At 48.9% G+C, this 18,444-nt stretch overlaps 1 protein-coding gene across 1 annotated transcript in view; it reads right to left on the reverse strand.

Moving 5' to 3' along the window:
* Window positions 1-436: 436 nt before the first annotated feature.
* The window catches only part of LOC147083901 (uncharacterized), a 45,158-nt gene continuing 27,150 nt past the window's right edge, over window positions 437-18,444 (reverse strand). The window contains exons 5-6 of the mRNA XM_085980065.1: window positions 11,835-12,028; window positions 437-10,929 (exon numbers count right to left, since the gene is read on the reverse strand). Of these exons, the coding sequence (XP_085836191.1) occupies window positions 3,673-10,929; window positions 11,835-12,028 (7,451 nt within the window). The 3' untranslated portion in view covers window positions 437-3,672. The remainder of the gene's footprint in view (window positions 10,930-11,834; window positions 12,029-18,444) is intronic.

Genomic DNA, 18,444 nt, shown 5'->3' on the forward strand with positions numbered 1-18,444 from the left:
TTTAACCCTACACTCATCACCAGCCCTGACCGATTTAACCCTACACTCATCACCAGCCCTGACCGATTTAACCCTACACTCCCTACCAGTCCTGACCGATTTAACCCTACACTCCCTACCAGTCCTGACCGATTTAACCCTACACACATCACCAGCCCTGACTGATTTAACCCTACACTCATCACCAGCCCTGACTGATTTAACCCTACACTCATCACCAACCCTGACTGATTTAACCCTACACACATCACCAGCTCTGACTGATTTAACCCTACACTCATCACCAGCCCTGACCGATTTAACCCTACACTCATCACCAGCCCTGACCAATTTAACCCTACACTCATCACCAGCACTGACCGATTTAACCCTACACTCATCACCAGCACTGACCGATTTAACCCTACTCTCATTACCAGCCCTGACTGATTTAATCCGACTCTATCTGTGCACACACTTTAATAAAATAACTTTACTGCTGACAATTCCAGTAAAACTTCATTTGAGTATGTGAACATTTTTATTCATTTCATTCATATCTTTTTTTTAAAAACTAAAATTTAATCACTTTGTACAGGTCTATCGTGTCCATATTATGGGCTGTGAACTTGTCAGTTGTGACTTCATTCATTTAAGTGTGTGAACTGCCGTTGGTAGTTGGGTCAGGTCGGGTCATAGAATCATAGAATCTTACAGCACAGGAGGAGGCCATTCGGCCCGTCATGCCTGTGCTGGCTCTTTGAAAGGGCTGTCCAATGTCTAAAGATGTGCAGGTTAGGTTGATTGGCCATGATAAAAAAAATTGGCCCTTAGTGTTAGGGGGGATTAAATACGTGGGGTTACGGGGATAGGGCTTGGGTGGGATGGCTGTTGGTGTAGGGAGCGGGTGCTAGGGTTTGGATGATCAGCCATGATCTCGTTGAATGGCGGAGCAGGCTCGAAGGGCCGAATGGCCTACTCCTGCTCCTAGTTTCTATGTTTCTATGTTTCTAATGTAGTCTCACTCTCGACTTTTCCACATAACCCTGCCAATTAGTCCTCTTCAAGTACATGTCCGATTGCCTTTTGAAAGTTCCTCTGGGATCTGATTCCCCTTTCAGGCAGTGCGTTCCAGGTCATAACAACCCTCTCCCTGCGAAGAAATTTCTCCTCATTTCCCCTCTAGTTATGTTGCAAATGATTTTAAACCTATGACCTCTGGTTACCGACCCACTTGCCGGAGGAAACCGTTTCTCCCTACTTGCTCTCTCAAAAACCCTTCATAATTTTGAACACCTCTATTAGGTCTCCCCTTAACCTTCTCTGCTCTATGGAGAACAATCCCAGCTTCTCCAATCTCTCCACATAACTGAAGTCCCCTCATCCCTGGCATCATCCTGGTAAACCTCCTCTGTCCTCTCTCCAAGGCCTTCCTAAAGTGTGGTGCTCAGAATTGTACACAATACTCCAGCTGAGGCCTAACCAGAGATTTGTAAAGGTTTAGCATGACCTCTTTGTTTTTGTATTCGGTGTCCCTGTTTACAAATCCAAGGAGAACACACACTTCCTTAACCACCTTACCAACCCGGTTCAGGTTGGGTCGGGTCACATCTACACAGCCCGGTTCAGGTTGGGTCGGGTCACATCTACACAGCCCGGTTCAGATTGGGTCGGGTCACATCTACACAACCCGGTTCAGATTGGGTCGGGTCACATCTACACAGCCCGGTTCAGGTTGGGTCGGGTCACATCTACACAGCCCGGTTCAGGTTGGGTCGGGTCACATCTACACAGCCCGGTTCAGGTTGGGTCGGGTCACATCTACAGATGTTTGTCTGGCACAAAGATTTCACGATAGATTTTTGGTGACTCTGTGCAACAGGACCTCGGCGCTTGCTACACCTCCAGTTTCGCTAACGTCAGTGTTTGAGAAGTGCGAAGGCAGCATTATTACAGGCGGGCTCTCATGGGCTGGTTTTGTCAATGCTAATGGTGTCTGAGCAGAAACGTCGGAAGCGGAATGGTGCCCAGGTGCCAGTTTGATCTGGGCTTGTTCTGTTCTGCAGTAAGCTGGAACTTAACCCTTCACGCACTAAAAAAGCTAAATATACCTTAAAAGCAGGCTGCTCTCGCTCTCTGAGTGACTGCTGATGAAACTGTGGATGGGATATAAACGCATTCAATTTTCGCGATCAGGCTTCTTAAGAAGTCCTATTAATCCCAAAACTCCCCTGTTACGGGAGGTGAAGTATGCAATCCTTGGGCTCCGAGACCTTCCTATAGTCTGTCTTCAACATGTTGCTCCAGGTAACTCCACACGTCTAAAACAAACGCTGCTGGAACTTGACTGTGCATACACTGAGCGAGATGGTCCAGGCATCCCTGCCCACTCGGCATCTCATTCGTACACACCTCACAGCTGCTTTGCATAGTCCTGGTTTATTAAAAGGGATCATCACCTTTCAATTTATTAGACTGGCCAAGATCCCTTTAAGATAATACCTGGGGGGCCGGTGAAAGATTACGGCATTTCCACAGGCTAGAGTCAAAGTAGACAGTACAGGGCCCGTTCACCCCAATTACCCCGTGGGATTCATTCACCCCAATTACCCCGTGGGATTCATTCACCCCAATTACCCCGTGGGATTCATTCACCCCAATTACCCCATGGGATTCATTCACCCCAATTACCCCATGGGATTCATTCACCCCAATTACCCCATGGGATTCATTTACCCCGTCATCTCATTCACCCCAAGTACCCCGTGGGATTCATTCACCCCAATTACCCCATGGGATTCATTTACCCCGTCATCTCATTCACCCCAATTACCCCATGGGATTCATTCACCCCAATTACCCCATGGGATTCATTTACCCCGTCATCTCATTCACCCCAAGTACCCCGTGGGATTCATTCACCCCAATTACCCCATGGGATTCATTTACCCCGTCATCTCATTCACCCCAATTACCCCATGGGATTCATTCACCCCAGTCGTCTCATTCACCCCATTTATCCCAATTACCCCATGGGGTTCATTCACCCTGTTCAACCTCTGGCTTTAATTCACCCCATTCATTCTGTGGGATTCTTTCTATTTAATAACTCTTCCTTAAGATTGGCTAAACATTGTCCTCACAGATACCTCAAATCAAAAGAAACTAGCGTCTGTACAAACCTTTACTCATGAGCTAAGACCTCACTGCCATGTTTCTTTAATAATCTACAATTAACATATTAAGGCCACAATAGTTTTGTAAAATCACTAATCTAAGCAGAATTTTTGAAGCAACCAATCGGAGGTTAAGGGTGAGTGTCTGCGATGGGGCCGTGTTGGTGATTGTTAGTCACAGAGAAGGTTTTAAAGGAGCTGCGTTCTGTGAGTGGGCCCAGCAGAGCCTACATTAGAAGATCACAGTTTGGCTTAGTCTAACATACAGTATCGACAGTCCAGTTCTAACCACCATTTCTAGCCCAGGGAGGCCACAACCAGTACTGTTTTATGCTGAATTGTACTCCAGTCACCTTCATCTGTCTGTGCTCCCAGACACAGGAACGCTGTTAATCTGCCGGAGGGGCCCAAGTGAGGGAAATCTGTACAACACAAAGTCACTGTCCATCCATGAACTGGTGCTGGCAGCACAGGTCTTTGCCCCATGCCCTTACCACCTGCTGTTTCTGGCCTTCAGTTAAATGCTGGTCTTTTTATCGGTCAGAGTTTGAGTTTTCACCTGTTTTGTGGCCTTAGACACAGTCACAGAACCTTCCTCGGTGATGATCTTCTCCTCCGAGGTGTGCTCCTCGTGGTAGACAGTTGTGAACCCCACTTTGGGCATTTGGAATTTAAAGTGCTGTGACGGGTATTCCTCGCCCTCCAGCTGCAGTTCCGAGATGATGTTGTTTTCATATTCCGGGGAGCTGATTTCCAGCGTCCCTTTGGACTTCGGGCCGAGAGAGAACTTTGGGAGTTTGAATTTTGCTGACTTGTCTCTGCTCTCCGCCTCTTCCTTTCCCTCGCCTTGGCCATCTGCGGCGCCCTTTAGCTTGGGCTCCTTACCCGGGTCCGACAGAGCAGAGGCGGCACCTTGAACAGAATACAGTCCTTTGGATTTACCCGTGGTAAAGCCCACTCTGATCTTTGACTTGGTGTCCCCTCCTGACTCCAGCAGTACCAGCTCGGTCCTGGCGCTCGACGTCACCAGATTTGACATCTCTGGATCTTCATCTGACTGTGGTCGCTCACTGCTTTTCTTTTTGAAACCAGCAAAGGATATTTTAGGCGCCTTGATCTTTACACCTCTCACATCCCCTCCATTAACTCTGGGGGATGAAGCCTGGAAAGACTGGTCAGAATTGAACCTGGGTCCAGCATCATCTCTCGACAGCGACATCTCTGTTTTGACCAGTTGAAGACTTAATTCAGTGTCGCTGTCCTTGACCTTCTGATAAGGTGAGGAAAATTCTACTTTGGGAAGTTTTATTTTGCCAATCTTCCCTGGGCTCCCAGTCACCTCGCTCTCTCCGTTAACATGAAGCCCTGATGGATCACCTGCTTTCCCTGAACCAGACCCACCTAAGCTAATGTCAACTGAAGGTATTTTAACAGGCGTGAAACTAACCTTTGGCAACTTCAATTTCATCTTGGATTTTCCGTCCAGACTGTCAGTGTCATCACTTTCCTCCACTCCTGCTGCCTTTTTCCGGGAAGTTTGAATCCCCCAGTCTCCTCCTCCTTTTCCCGTTGATGCATCTGCCGCCAGGCTCCCGTTAAACTCTGCTGTTTTACTTTTAGACCAAGAGATTCCAAAGCTGGGCATCTTCATCTTAGACATTTTCAGTTTGGCCTCTGCGCTCTCGGCTTCGGCTGGAGTTCCGCCACCAACCTCCCCCTTTGGAGCTGGAGATTTGCTGCATCCTTTTCCCTTGGGAGGTGAGGCCTCCATTCGTCCTTCTGGTAAAGTTACAGTCACATCCGGACTTCTCATTTTTGGCATAGAAAAACCAAACAACTGCTTTCTAGCCTTGTCAGTTTTTAGTTTCGCATCAGGCCCCTCGAGTTCTGCATCAGGAAGGTCCACATCTGCCTTGAGTGATGTATAACTGACCTCCTTACCCTTTCCCTGGCCTTCACCTTTGACAACAGTGGCGGACAAGCTCACCTCCTCTTGCTGTGTGACTTTAGGCAAGGCCACGCCGAACTTGGACATTTTACCTTTGAGCTTGCTCAGCCTGCCCTCCGAAACATCCAGCTCTGCGCCCGTTGCATCGACTGCCACCTGCGGACCCTTTACCTTCACCTGTGGACCTTTAAGGTCGATGGTAGTTTTCGATACAGAGGTGCCCACAGTAGCCCCCGTGCTGCTTCTGTCTCCAGCTAGCTCTTGGCCTTTCCCCTTGGATGAGCCGAATGAGGGCAGCGTGATCTTGGGCATCTTCAGCCGAAGCACATCCTCATCAGCCTCCCGAAGACCCCCTCTGCCCTCCAGTGGGCGCAGCCCAATTTCCGTACCACTGACTTCCACCCCAGCTGATGAGTCGCTGATTTTGGGCGTTGAAATTTCAACAGTGGGCATTTTAAAGAACCCCTTGGTGGATACTTCCTGTGAACTGATGCCATCTGGGCCAACCTGCCGACCATCAACGCCTGCTTTGAGTTCAGCTTTTCCTCCCACCAATGAGTCATCTTTGGCCAAGCCAATCTCCACTTTGGGCATCTTCGCCTTCAGCATCTGGAACTTCCCGTCCACTTCCCGACCCTCGACATCCAGCTCAGCTTTCGATCCTCTGACGTCCGTTTCTGAGGTCTTCACCTTCGTCCCCACCGTTGCGTCGCCATCTTTCCTGCTGGTCCCGGAGATGCTAAAATCAGGCATGGTAATTTTGGGCATTTTAAATCGGGATTCAGAGCTCTCTGAGCCGACGCCCGGAGCCTGGATCTCACCTTCTCGCCGTGCTCCCTTTGTTACTTTCACTTCAGCTCCAGCTTCCTGGTCTCTGGAGCCGACTTTACCTTTTGGTAAATTAATGCCCAAATCGACGTCCGGAGCTTTCACTTTTGGGGTTGGGATGCTAACTGATGGTATCTTAACCTTGAACTTGTCTGACTTTCTGCCACCAGCTGCTTCCAAGTCCCCCTCGACCTGCCCAGAAACTCCCAAACTGGTTTCCGCTTCGCCCTTTCGGCCTTTCCCCAGGGAAATGCCAAGCATGGACATTTTGGATTTGGGTGCTTTAACCTTTCCATTCGAGCCGTCCAGCTCTACATCAGCTTCCACCGTGGCAGATTTCGATGAAATCCCAAATTTTGGCAGTTTCAGTTTCAATTTCCCTCCCTCTGTTTCTGTGTCAGATTTAGTCGCCTCTTTATCTTCAGTTGTGTCGTCTTCTGCCTTGGCTTTCGACGCGCCGATTCGAAACTTGGGCATTTTAATTTTGCCTCCTTTGATTTTGCCCTCCGGGCTTTCTATTTCCACCCCTCCCTCCACTTGGGGGGCTTTAAGCTCCACTTTCACTTTTGGTATCGATTTGTCCGTTGGGAGACTGGTGTCCAGGTCTGTTCCAGTGCCCTTTGCCTCTGATGTGGAGATGCCAAAACTTGGCAAGGACACTTGAGGCATCTTTATTTTGAATTCACCTCCTGGGGCCTGAGTGTCAATTTTGGGGCCTGTTGTATCACCGTCAATCCTTTTGTCTTTGGACAGGCTGATGTCGAGGTCGAGTTCTGGAGCTTTCATTTTTGGTGAGGGGAACTTTGGGAGAGTAAAACCCGCTATTTTAAATTTCCCTTCTGCATCAGGTCCCTCGGCCTCAAGTAGAGAGGCATCCATATCAATGTCAACTTCTGATGGTTTAACTTTGGGTAGAGAAATGTCAACTTTAGGCATTTTTGCTTTGAACATCATCCCTTTGCCTTCAGTGTCCTCCACATCCGCTCTGGGTGCCGAAATATCAGCGCCAGTTTCTTTATCCTTTGACCCAGACATCCCAAACTTGGGCATCCCAATCTTGGGCATTTTCAGTTTCAACTCTACGCCATCGAGTTCAGAGCTTAATAAAGTAGCCTCGCCTTCAGCCCTGCGTACAGAGGTGTCAACCTTGGGCACTGAGAAACCGAGATCAACATCTGGAGCCTTCATTCTGGGCACTGAAATGTCAATTGACGGCATTTTCACCGAAGGCAGTTTTTGTTTCCCCTCCAAGTCGGGCACTTCCACGTTGCCTTTTACTTTCGGAATCTTTAAATCTCCCCCATAGGTTTTCAGGTCCACTTCTGAAACATCAACTTCTGCCCTTGGCAACAGCCCCTCAGCATCTGCTCTCTTTATCTGAGGCACCGAAATTCCAATCGATGGCATCTGGAAAGTTGGCATTTTCAACTTGCCACCTGAACCTTCCAGTTCAGTATCTAGAGTGACAGATTTTGTCTTAGTATCTAACTCCAGATCTGCTTCTGCCCGACCGCCTTTTGTACCAAAGGTGGGCATTGTAAAAGAAGGCATCTTCAGTTGGAGGTCAGGTCCTTCAATGCTCAGATCATGAGCCTTAGCACTGATGTCCATCTTTGGTGCTTTCATACTGGCACTGGGACCTTTCACCTCTATTTTGCCCTTTGATAACGTGGCGTCTGATGGAAGACTCACGTCAGCTTCTAGAGGTTTGCTTTTAGAAGTCGAAATCCCAAATTTGGAAATTTTCATGAAGGTTGTTTTCACTTTTCCCTCTGGACTTCCTGTTTCAAGCGCTGGTCCTTTAGCTTCAATCTTACTTTTTGAAATATGTGCATCAACCTCAGGGGCCCTTACACCAGGGTCAGCTCCAGGTATGGAGATGTCAATGCCCTCTTCATATTTCTTGGAAGTTCCAAACGTAGGCATTTTGAACTTGGGCATCTTAAACCTGCCTTCTTTCCCTTTTAGTTTTATGTCATCAACATCTGCATCTACTGATGGTCCTTTGATATCGACGTCGAGGGCTTTCCCCTTAGCTTGAACTTTTCCTTTTGCTTCTGGAGAGGGCACCTTTACTTCAACTTTAGCCATGCCGCTATCTGCCTGCGCGTCCACTTTACTTTTCGAACCAAATTTTGGCAGCGATACTTTGGGCATTTTCACTTTGGCATCAGGCCCTTCAATGCTAACCCCAGCTGGATGGCTATCACTATCAAACTTGGCATCTCCTTCAGCAGAAAAAGTTGATTTAATGGAAGGAAGGTTGATATCAACATCTGGGACCTTAGCCTGAAGTGCTGAAATATCAATTGTTGGCATTTTCAGTGAAGGCAGTTTCAGTTTCGCTTCTGAACTTTCAACTCCTTCCATGTCAACCGTTCCCTTTGAGATTTTTGTGTCTCCTTTGCCAGTTTTGATATCGGTCTCAATCGTCGGGCCAGACACCTCAACTTCGCCTGCTTTCATCTTAGGAAGGGCGACTTCAAATTTGGGCATTTTAAGCAATGGGCTTTTTACTCTACCATCTGGGCCTTCAGCTTCCAACCCTTTCCCTGCTTTCATTTCAACGTCTGCTCCAGCCTCTTTGCTCTTAATTGAAATATCAAACTTTGGAAGTGATACCTTTGGCATTTGAAACGTGACATCAGGCCCTGCCATGGTGATTCCAGGCATTTGGCTGTCTCCACCAGTCTTTGGTGATTTAACGTTGGCATCGAATTCAGAAATTTCAGCTTTGCCTTTTGGAAGGCAGATGTCAAGGTCTAGCTCTGGTACTTTTACCTTCGGCGCTGAAATATCGATTGTTGGCATTTTAACCGACGGCAGTTTTCCCTTAGCATCAACTTCAGGACGGCTCACTTCCGCTGCAGCCTCTTTACCACTGGCTGATATACCAAACGTCGGCAGTGACACTTTTGGCATTTTCAACTGCAGATCGGGCGCCTCCAGACTTAATTCAGATGGTTGACCCTCAATCTTTGGTGAGCCAAGGCTGACTTTTGGAGTCTTGAAACCACCTTCAATACCCGGTGCAGAGACCTCTGCTTTACCCGTTGGAAGGTGAACATGAACATCCGGGATCTTTACTTTGGGCGCTGAAATATCAATCGTTGGCATTTTAACTGACGGCAGTTTTCCCATAATATCGAAGCCAGAGCCACTTACATCAGCTTCAGCACAAACCTCTTTCTCAGCTTCCGCCTGTTTCATTTTGGGTAGAGACACTTCAAATTTGGGAATCTTTATTATAGGCCCTTTGAACTTGGCATCTTCACCGTCTACGCCCATTCTTGCATCTACTTTGGCCTCAGCCTCTTTACCGTTGGCTGACATACCAAATGTCGGCAGTGACACTTTGGGCATTTTCAACTGCAGATCGAACCCCTCAGAACGTAGTTCCGATGGCTGACCCTCAATCTTTGCAGCGCCAATGCTGACTTTCGAGGTCTTCCAGTCAGCTGCAACATCTGGTGCAGAGACCTCTGCTTTACCCGCTGGAAGCTGAACATTGGGAAGTGTCACCTTGGGCACTGCAATGTCAATCGTTGGCATTTTCACTGACGGCAGTTTTATTTTTGCCTCAGGTCCTTCCAGTTGGGGACCCTTAATATCTACCTTGACCGTGGAAACCTGCACCCCAGACACAGGAACTTTCATTCGTGTTTCAGTTGTTGGTGGGGAGACGTCAACCTCGGCCTCTCCTCGTTTCATTTTGGGCAGAGAAATTTCAAATTTTGGCATCTTTAACAGAGGGCCTTTAACATCTGGGCCACCCCCTTCCATTTCTGCACCCACCTCACCTGCCTTGCTCTTGGTGGAGATGCTAAATTGTGGGAGTGAGACTTTTGGCATTTTCAATTTTGCTTCGGGTATTTCAATGCTGATTTTAGATGTTTGGATTTCACCCTCAACCTTTGCAGACCGAAGGTCACGGACCCTAACATCTCCTTCGACACCAGCTGCAGAAGTGTCTGCCTTTCCCTTTGGGAGACTGATATCGAAATCTGGCACCTTTACCTTGGGGGCTGAAATATCAATTGTTGTGATTTTGTGTGCAAGTTCTTTAACCTTTGCTTCTAGTCCTTCTGCTTTGTAACCACTGACAGCAACTTCGATTCCTCTGGCAGTGCTATCTACTCCTCCTGTTTCTTTCATTTTTGGTACAGAAATGTCAATGGTGGGCATTGTTATTTGGGGCATCTTCAGCTTGCCCTCTGGGCCTTCCACTTCATCTTCTGGTCCTCTACTTTCTACTTTTACTTTTGGACCTTTTATGTCTATTGTCTCAGCATCTTTTAGTCCAAATGTGGGCATTTTTATCTGAAAGCCACGACCTTTAGCATTTACGTCACCTTCAGCTGATGGGCCTTTGACATCAGTTTCAGCCTTTGGGAAACCGATATCTATTTCAACCTTAGGAGCTTTTACTGGAATCCCAAGTATCAATTTGCCTTCTGGTCCTTCTCCTTCAGTAGATACTTCCGCTCCACCAGACACCTTCAGCTCGGCTTTAGCTTTTGGAATGGGGGCATCTGCTTTCACTTTTTTGGTCTTGGACAACAGATCAAAAGTAAGCCCCTTAGCTTTGGTCTTCATTTCAACCTCAGGTCGTTCCCCGTCCTTTGTAGTGACCTGCGGCAGCTTCACCGAGACGGCGCCTTTTTGCTTTTGGGTTTCCACGCTGACGTCAACCTTGGCCTTCCCCGACTCTCTTGCTCCGAGTCCTGGGAACTTGAGCTTTTTCTTCTTGTCTTTGACTTGTCCCTCTCCCAAAGAAAGTTCAGCTTCGACCTCCGGATGTGTAACTCTGGCCTCACCTTTCCCAGCTGCCGCTTCCTTGGGAGAAGTGATAGTCAGTCTCTTAAACTTGGAGAATTTAGGAAATGCAAACTCCACATCGACCGGCACATCCAGTTCCACAGTTGCCTCTTCCTTGCTGAGAATCTTGTCCTTCATTAGTTTCTTAGTTTTCTTGACAGGTGAGATGCTCTTGACACTCTGCACAAAAGACACAGACGTTAGCATTCAGGGTGAAACACGGAACTCTCCTTACTGTACAGCTCAGCTTGTAAATTCAAAACCATTTCCTCCATTTTTGCTGTCCCTGAGCAATGTCCAATGTTGGCCATGGACAACACACAGGATGTTCTTTGTTGGAGTAAGGGACTTGATATAGGAATATAGGATCAGGAGGAGGTCATTCAGCCTCTAGAACCTGTTCCACCATTCAATTAGATCATGACGGATCTGTATCTTAACTCCATTTACCCACCGTGGTTCCGTAACCCTTAATACCCTTACCCAACAAAAATCTGGGGGAAAGGCCAAGGTTTGCCTCATGGTTTACCCCTCATTCTGTGCTAAGCCGTGTCAGGATCTGCACTGTGAGCGTGTGTTGAAACCAGAGTGCCAGGATTGTCCGCAGAGTGTAAGTTTTGGGTTATTGATCAGATGTTGTTGATAAGACCTCCCCAGCCTTACTGCACCTTTCTATCCATTTACAGGTCACTGTTTATCTTGCCCCAGTATCCAAAAACCCTCCACACAGTCATACTTTCATAGCCAACCCTAGGAACAGTGGCAGGGATAGATTAACATGCTGTGACCCATTTCTGGCTAGACTAGAGAAACGTTTAAACTTCACTCTTTTTTTCATTCCTATGTTTATTTGTTTCTCCGTTTTGATGCAACCATTCTCCAGTCAAGCTCCCACGTGGAAGCAACAGCCATTCCCCCTCACCCCCACCCCACCCGCAGGAGCAGAGGGGTGCCAAGGGGTATCTGGCCGCCCATTTAACATGAGCCCAATTTTCAGTTTCCATGGAAACGAAAATCATACGGTGTATGAAAGTTGTCATTTTATAAGGAGGTTCCTGAATAACTGGGAATTTTGAAAATCTAACCAGTTTAGTCTTTTTGGCTTCTGGTCCTTTCAGTTCGAGGCTCCCAGTCTCTGAGGAAATGGCCACGTCGGCACTGGACACGGTCCGCTTGAGGCAGAAGGCGACTTTGTACGGTTCTGCGCTCTGGAGAATCTGCAGCACATCCTCATACTTGGCATTGTCAAAGTAGACCTTGGCGCTGAGAAGCTGATCTCCTGCAGAGACACAACCACAAACCACCGTCAGAGAAAGAGAGGTGGACAGGACAGCTTCAAACACTGGCGTCTTTCCAACGTAAGGCATGAGGAGGAGGAATGGGTCCCATCCAACAGGAAAAGCACGGAGCGGGTAAAGAGTGCGGAGTGTAAAGAATAAAGTGGGTAAAGAGTGCAGAAGATAAAAGATTCAGAAGACAGAAGGCTCAAAGGGTAATAAGTGCTGTGAGTAAAGCGGAAAGTGGGGAAAGGGAGCAGAGGCTAAAGGCAATGGAGTAAAGGGTGCAGTGAGTAAAGAGTGAAGCGGGTAAAGGATAAAATGGGCAAAGGCTGCAGTAAGCAAAAGGCGAGTGGATAAAGAGTACTGAGGCTAAAGGGCACAGAAGTTAATGGAGGAAGGGGTAAATAATACAAATAATAAAGGATACAGTGGATAAAGGGTGCAGAGAGCTCAGGTTAAAGTGAGCAGTCCCACAGGTGAAAGCCGAGAGTGATGTAGTGGCTCGTGTAGGAGTGTAATTTGCACCTGGAGAAATGTGGCAGGGAATTGTTAACAATGATCAGTTTCTACACGCCAATGGCAGGTTTTCATTTTTTGCACATTTTCCAGCTATCCTAGGTGATAACTGTCATTAATCCCCACATTACAGCACCCAGTCCCAGAGTGTGAAAGGACAGTGTGTGACCCACTGTCCCAGAGTGTGAAAGGACAGTGTGTGACCCACTGTCCCAGAGTGTGAAAGGACAGTGTGTGACCCACTGTCCCAGAGTGTGAAAGGACAGTGTGTGACCCACTGTCCCAGAGTGTGAAAGGACAGTGTGTGACCCACTGTCCCAGAGTGTGAAAGGACAGTGTGTGACCCACTGTCCCAGAGTGTGAAAGGACAGTGTGTGGCCCACTGTCCCAGAGTGTGAAAGGACAGTGTGTGACCCACTGTCCCAGAGTGTGAAAGGACAGTGTGTGACCCACTGTCCAAGAGTGTGAAAGGACAGTGTGTGACCCACTGTCCCAGAGTGTGAAAGGACAGTGTGTGACCCACTGTCCCAGAGTGTGAAAGGACAGTGTGTGACCCACTGTCCCGGAGTGTGAAAGGACAGTGTCTGACCCACTGTCCCAGAGTGTGAAAGGACAGTGTGTGACCCACTGTCCCAGAGTGTGAAAGGACAGTGTGTGACCCACTGTCCCAGAGTGTGAAAGGACAGTGTGTGACCCACTGTCCCAGAGTGTGAAAGGACAGTGTGTGACCCACTGTCCCAGAGTGTGAAAGGACAGTGTGGGACCCACTGTCCCAGAGTGTGAAAGGACAGTGTGTAACCCACTGTCCCAGAGTGTGAAAGGACAGTGTCTGACCCACTGTCCCAGAGTGTGAAAAGACAGTGTCTGACCCATTGTCCCAGAGTGTGAAAGGACAGTGTCTGACCCACTGTCCCAGAGTGTGAAAGGACAGTGTGTGACCCACTGTCCCAGAGTGTGAAAGGACAGTGTGTGAGCCACTGTCCCAGAGTGTGAAAGGACAGTGTCTGACCCACTGTGCCAGAGTGTGAAAGGACAGTGTCTGACCCACTGTGCCAGAGTGTGAAAGGACAGTGTGTGACCCACTGTCCCAGAGTGTGAAAGGACAGTGTCTGACCCACTGTCCCAGAGTGTGAAAGGACAGTGTGTGACCCACTGTCCCAGAGTGTGAAAGGACAGTGTCTGACCCACTGTCCCAGAGTGTGAAAGGACAGTGTGTGACCCACTGATCCAGAGTGTGAAAGGATAGTGTGTGACCCACTGTCCCAGAGTGTGAAAGGACAGTGTGTGACCCACTGTCCCAGAGTGTGAAAGGACAGTGTGTGACCCACTGTCCCAGAGTGTGAAAGGACAGTGTGTACCCCACTATCCCAGAATGTGAAAGGACAGTGTGTGACCCACTGTCCCAGAGTGTGAAAGGACAGTGTGTACACCACTGTCCCAGAGTGTGAAAGGACAGTGTCTGACCCACTGTCCCAGAGCATTGCATTGCTGGTCATCTTCCAGAACTCGATAGACTCTGGAACAGTGCCCATGGATTGGAGGGTAGCTAATGTTACCCCACTATTCAAAAAAGGTGGTAGAGAAAAAGTGGGGAATTATAGACCGGTAAACCTGACATCGGTAGTGGGGAAAATGCTAGAATCTATTATGAAAGATGTAATAGCAGAGCACTTGGAAAGCAGTGACAGGATTGGACAAAGTCAGCATGGATTTACAAAAGGTAAATCATGCTTGACTAATCTACTGGAATTTTTTGAGGATGTAACTGGTAAAATAGATGAGGAAGAACCAGTGGATGTGGTGTATTTGGACTTTCAGAAGGCTTTCGATAAGGTCCCACATAAGAGATTAGCGTGCAAAATTAAGGCACATGGGATTGGGGGCAAAGTATTGACTTGGATAGAGAATTGGTTGGTGGACAGAAAGCAAAGTGTTGGAATAAACGGGTCGTTTTCCGAGTGGCAGGCAGTGACTAGTGGGGTACCGCAAGGACCGGTCCTAGGACCCCAGCTGTTCACAATATATATTAATGATCTGGATGAGGGAATTGGATGTAATATCTCCAAATTTGCAGATGACACAAAGCTGGGTGGGAGGGTATGCTGTGAGGAGGATGTCGTGAAACTCCAGTACGATTTGGACAGGTTGGGTGATTGGGCAGAAACATGGCAAATGCACTATAATGTGGATAAATGTGAGGTTATCCACTTTGGTGGCAAAAACAGGAAGGCAGATTATTATTTGAATGGCAATAGATTGGGAGAAGGGGAAGTGCAAAGAAACCTGGGTGTTTTTGTGCACCAGTCGCTGAAGGTAAGCATGCAGGTGCAGCAGGCGGTTAAGAAGGCAAATGGTATGTTGGCCTTCGTAGCAAGAGTGTTCGAGTACAGGAACAAGGATGTCTTGCTACAGTTGCACAGGGCCTTGGTGAGACCGCACCTTGAGTATTGTGTGCAGTTTTGGTCACCTTACCTGAGGAAGGACGTTCTTGCCATGGAGGGAGTGCAGCGAAGATTCACCAGACTGATACCTGGGATGGCAGGAATGACGTATGAGGAGAGATTGTGTCGATTGGGCTTATACTCACTGGAGTTTAGAAGATTGAGAGGGGATCTCGTCGAAACCTATAAAATTCTGTCAGGCCTGGACAGACTAGATGCAGGAAGGATGTTTCTGAAGACCGGGGAGTCCAGAACCAGGGGTCATAGTCTAAGGATAAGGGGTAAGCCATTTAGGACTGAAATGAGGAGGAATTCCTTCACCCAGAGAGTGGTGTACCTGTGGAATTCTCTGCCACAGAGGGCGGTGGAGGCCAGTTCATTAAATATATTCAAGAAAGAGTTGGATACATTTCTTAAGGCTAAAGGGATCAAGGGATATGGGGAGAAGGCAGGGACAGGGTACTGAATTTGGATGATCAGCCATGATCTCATTGAATGGCGGAGCAGGCTCGAAGGGCCGAATGGCCTACTCCTGCTCCTATCTTCTATGTTTCTATGTTTCTATGAAAGGACAGTGTGTGATCCACTGTCCCAGAGTGTGAAAGGACAGTGTGTGACCCACTGTCCCAGAGTGTGAAAGGACAGTGTGTGACCCACTGTCCCAGAGTGTGAAAGGACAGTGTCTGAGTCACTGTCCCAGATTGTGAAAGGACAGTGTGTGACCCATTGTCCCAGAGTGTGAAAGGACAGTGTGTGACCCATTGTCCCAGAGTGTGACCCACTGACCCAGAGTGTGAAAGGACAGTGACTGACCCATTTTCCCAGAGTGTGAAAGGACAGTGTCTGACCAACTGTCCCAGAGTGTGAAAGGACAGTGTGTGACCCACTGTCCCAGAGTGTGAAAGGACAGTGTCTGACCCACTGTTCCAGAGTGTGAAAGGGCAGTGTGTACACCACTGTCCCAGAGTGTGAAAGGACAGTGTGTGACCCACTATCCCAGAGTGTGAAAGGACAGTGTCTGACCCACTGTCCCAGAGTGTGAAAGGACAGTGTGTGACCCACTGTCCCAGAGTGTGAAAGGACAGTGTGTGACCCACTATCCCAGAGTGTGAAAGGACAGTGTCTGACCCACTGTCCCAGAGTGTGAAAGGACAGTGTCTGACCCACTGTCCCAGAGTGTGAAAGGACAGTGTGTGACCCACTGTCCCAGAGTGTGAAAGGACAGTGTGTGACCCACTGTCCCAGAGTGTGAAAGGACAGTGTCTGACCCACTGTCCCAGAGTGTGAAAGGACAGTGTGTGACCCACTGTCCCAGAGTGTGAAAGGACAGAGTCTGACCCACTGTCCCAGAGTGTGAAAGGACAGTGTGTGACCCACTGTCCCAGATTGTGAAAGGACAGTGTGTGAACCGCTGTCCCAGAGTGTGAAAGGACAGTGTGTGACCCGCTGCCCCAGAGTGTGAAAGGACAGTGTGTGACCCACTGTCCCAGAGTGTGAAAGGACAGTGTGTGACCCACTGTCCCAGAGTGTGAAAGGACAGTGTGTGACCCACTGTCCCAGAGTGTGAAAGGACAGTGTGTGACCCACTGTCCCAGAGTGTGAAAGGACAGTGTGTGACCCACTGTCCCAGAGTGTGAAAGGACAGTGTGTGACCCACTGTCCCAGAGTGTGAAAGGACAGTGCGTGACCCACTGTCCCAGAGTGTGAAAGGACAGTGTGTGACCCACTGTCCCAGAGCGTGAAAGGACAGTGTGTGACCCGCTGTCCCAGAGTGTGAAAGTACAGTGTGTGACCCACTGTGCCAGAGTGCGAAAGGACAGTGTCTGACCCGCTGTCCCAGAGTGTGAAAGGACAGTGTGTGACCCACTGTCCCAGGGTGCGAAAGGACAGTGTGTGACCCACTGTCCCAGAGTGTGAAAGGACAGTGTCTGACCCACTGTCCCAGAGTGTGAAAGGACAGTGTGTGACCCACTGTCCCAGAGTGTGAAAGGACACTGTGTGACCCACTGTCCCAGAGTGCGAAAGGAAAGTGTGTGACCCACTGTCCCAGAGTGTGAAAGGACACTGTGTGACCCACTGTCCCAGAGCGTGAAAGGACACTGTGTGACCCACTGTCCCAGGGTGCGAAAGGACAGTGTCTGAACGACTGTCCCAGAGTGCGAAAGGAAAGTGTGTGACCCACTGTCCCAGAGTGTGAAAGGACAGTGTGTGACCCGCTGTCCCAGAGTGTGAAAGGACACTGTGTGACCCACTGTCCCAGAGTGCTAAAGGACAGTGTCTGACCCGCTGTCCCAGAGTGTGAAAGGACAGTGTGTGACCCACTGTCCCAGGGTGCGAAAGGACAGTGTCTGACCCGCTGTCCCACAGTGTGAAAGGACAGTGTGTGACCCACTGTCCCAGAGTGCGAAAGGACAGTGTGTGACCCACTGTCCCAGAGTGTGAAAGGACAGTGTGTGACCCACTGTCCCAGAGTGTGAAAGGACAGTGTGTGACCCACTGTCCCAGAGTGTGAAAGGACAGTGTGTGACCCACTGTCCCAGTGTGTGAAAGGACAGTGTGTGACCCACTGTCCCAGAGCGTGAAAGGACAGTGTCTGACCCACTGTCCCAGAGTGTGAAAGGACAGTGTCTGACCCACTGTCCCAGTGTGTGAAAGGACAGTGTGTGACCCACTGTCCCAGAGTGTGAAAGGACAGTGTGTGACCCACTGTCCCAGAGTGTGAAAGGACCAGTGCGTGACCCACTGTCCCAGAGTGTGAAAGGACAGTGCATGACCCACTGTCCCAGAGTGTGAAAGGACAGTGTCTGACCCACTGTCCCAGTGTGTGAAAGGACAGTGTCTGACCCACTGTCCCAGAGTGTGAAAGGACTGTGTCTGACCCACTGTCCCAGTGTGTGAAAGGACAGTGTCTGACCCACTGTCCCAGAAGTTGTTATCCTTGAAGCAGACTAGGTTTAAAGGAGATTTGAAATCATGAATGGTTTAAATAGAGAAACTTTTTCAATGGCTGAAGGGTCGATAACGCGAGGGCACAGATTTAATGTGATTGGTAAAAGAAACAGAGGTGACCTGAGGAAAAACGTTTTTACACAACAAGTGGTTCGGATTTGGAATGCACATAGGTTGATGGATACAGATTCAAGAGGGAATTTGATAAATATTTGAAGGATAAAAAATTGCAGTGATATGGGGAAAGACCCGAAGAGTAGGACTAACTGGATTATACTTCGAAAGAGCTGGTGCAGACTCATAAGAACATAAGAATTAGGAGCAGGAGCAGACCATACGACCCCTCGAGCCTGCTCCGACATACAACCCCTCGAGCCTGCCCCACCATACGGCCCCTCGAGCCTGCTCCGCCATATGGCCCCTCGAGCCTGCCCTGCCATACGGCCCCTCAAGCCTGCCCTGCCATACGGCCCCTCGAGCCTGCCCTGCCATACGGCCCCTCGAGCCTG

The sequence above is a fragment of the Somniosus microcephalus genome, unplaced genomic scaffold (assembly GCF_052327205.1).
Source record: "Somniosus microcephalus isolate GS21.2 unplaced genomic scaffold, FLI_Smic_1.0 scaffold25, whole genome shotgun sequence".
Lineage (NCBI taxonomy): Eukaryota > Metazoa > Chordata > Chondrichthyes > Squaliformes > Somniosidae > Somniosus > Somniosus microcephalus.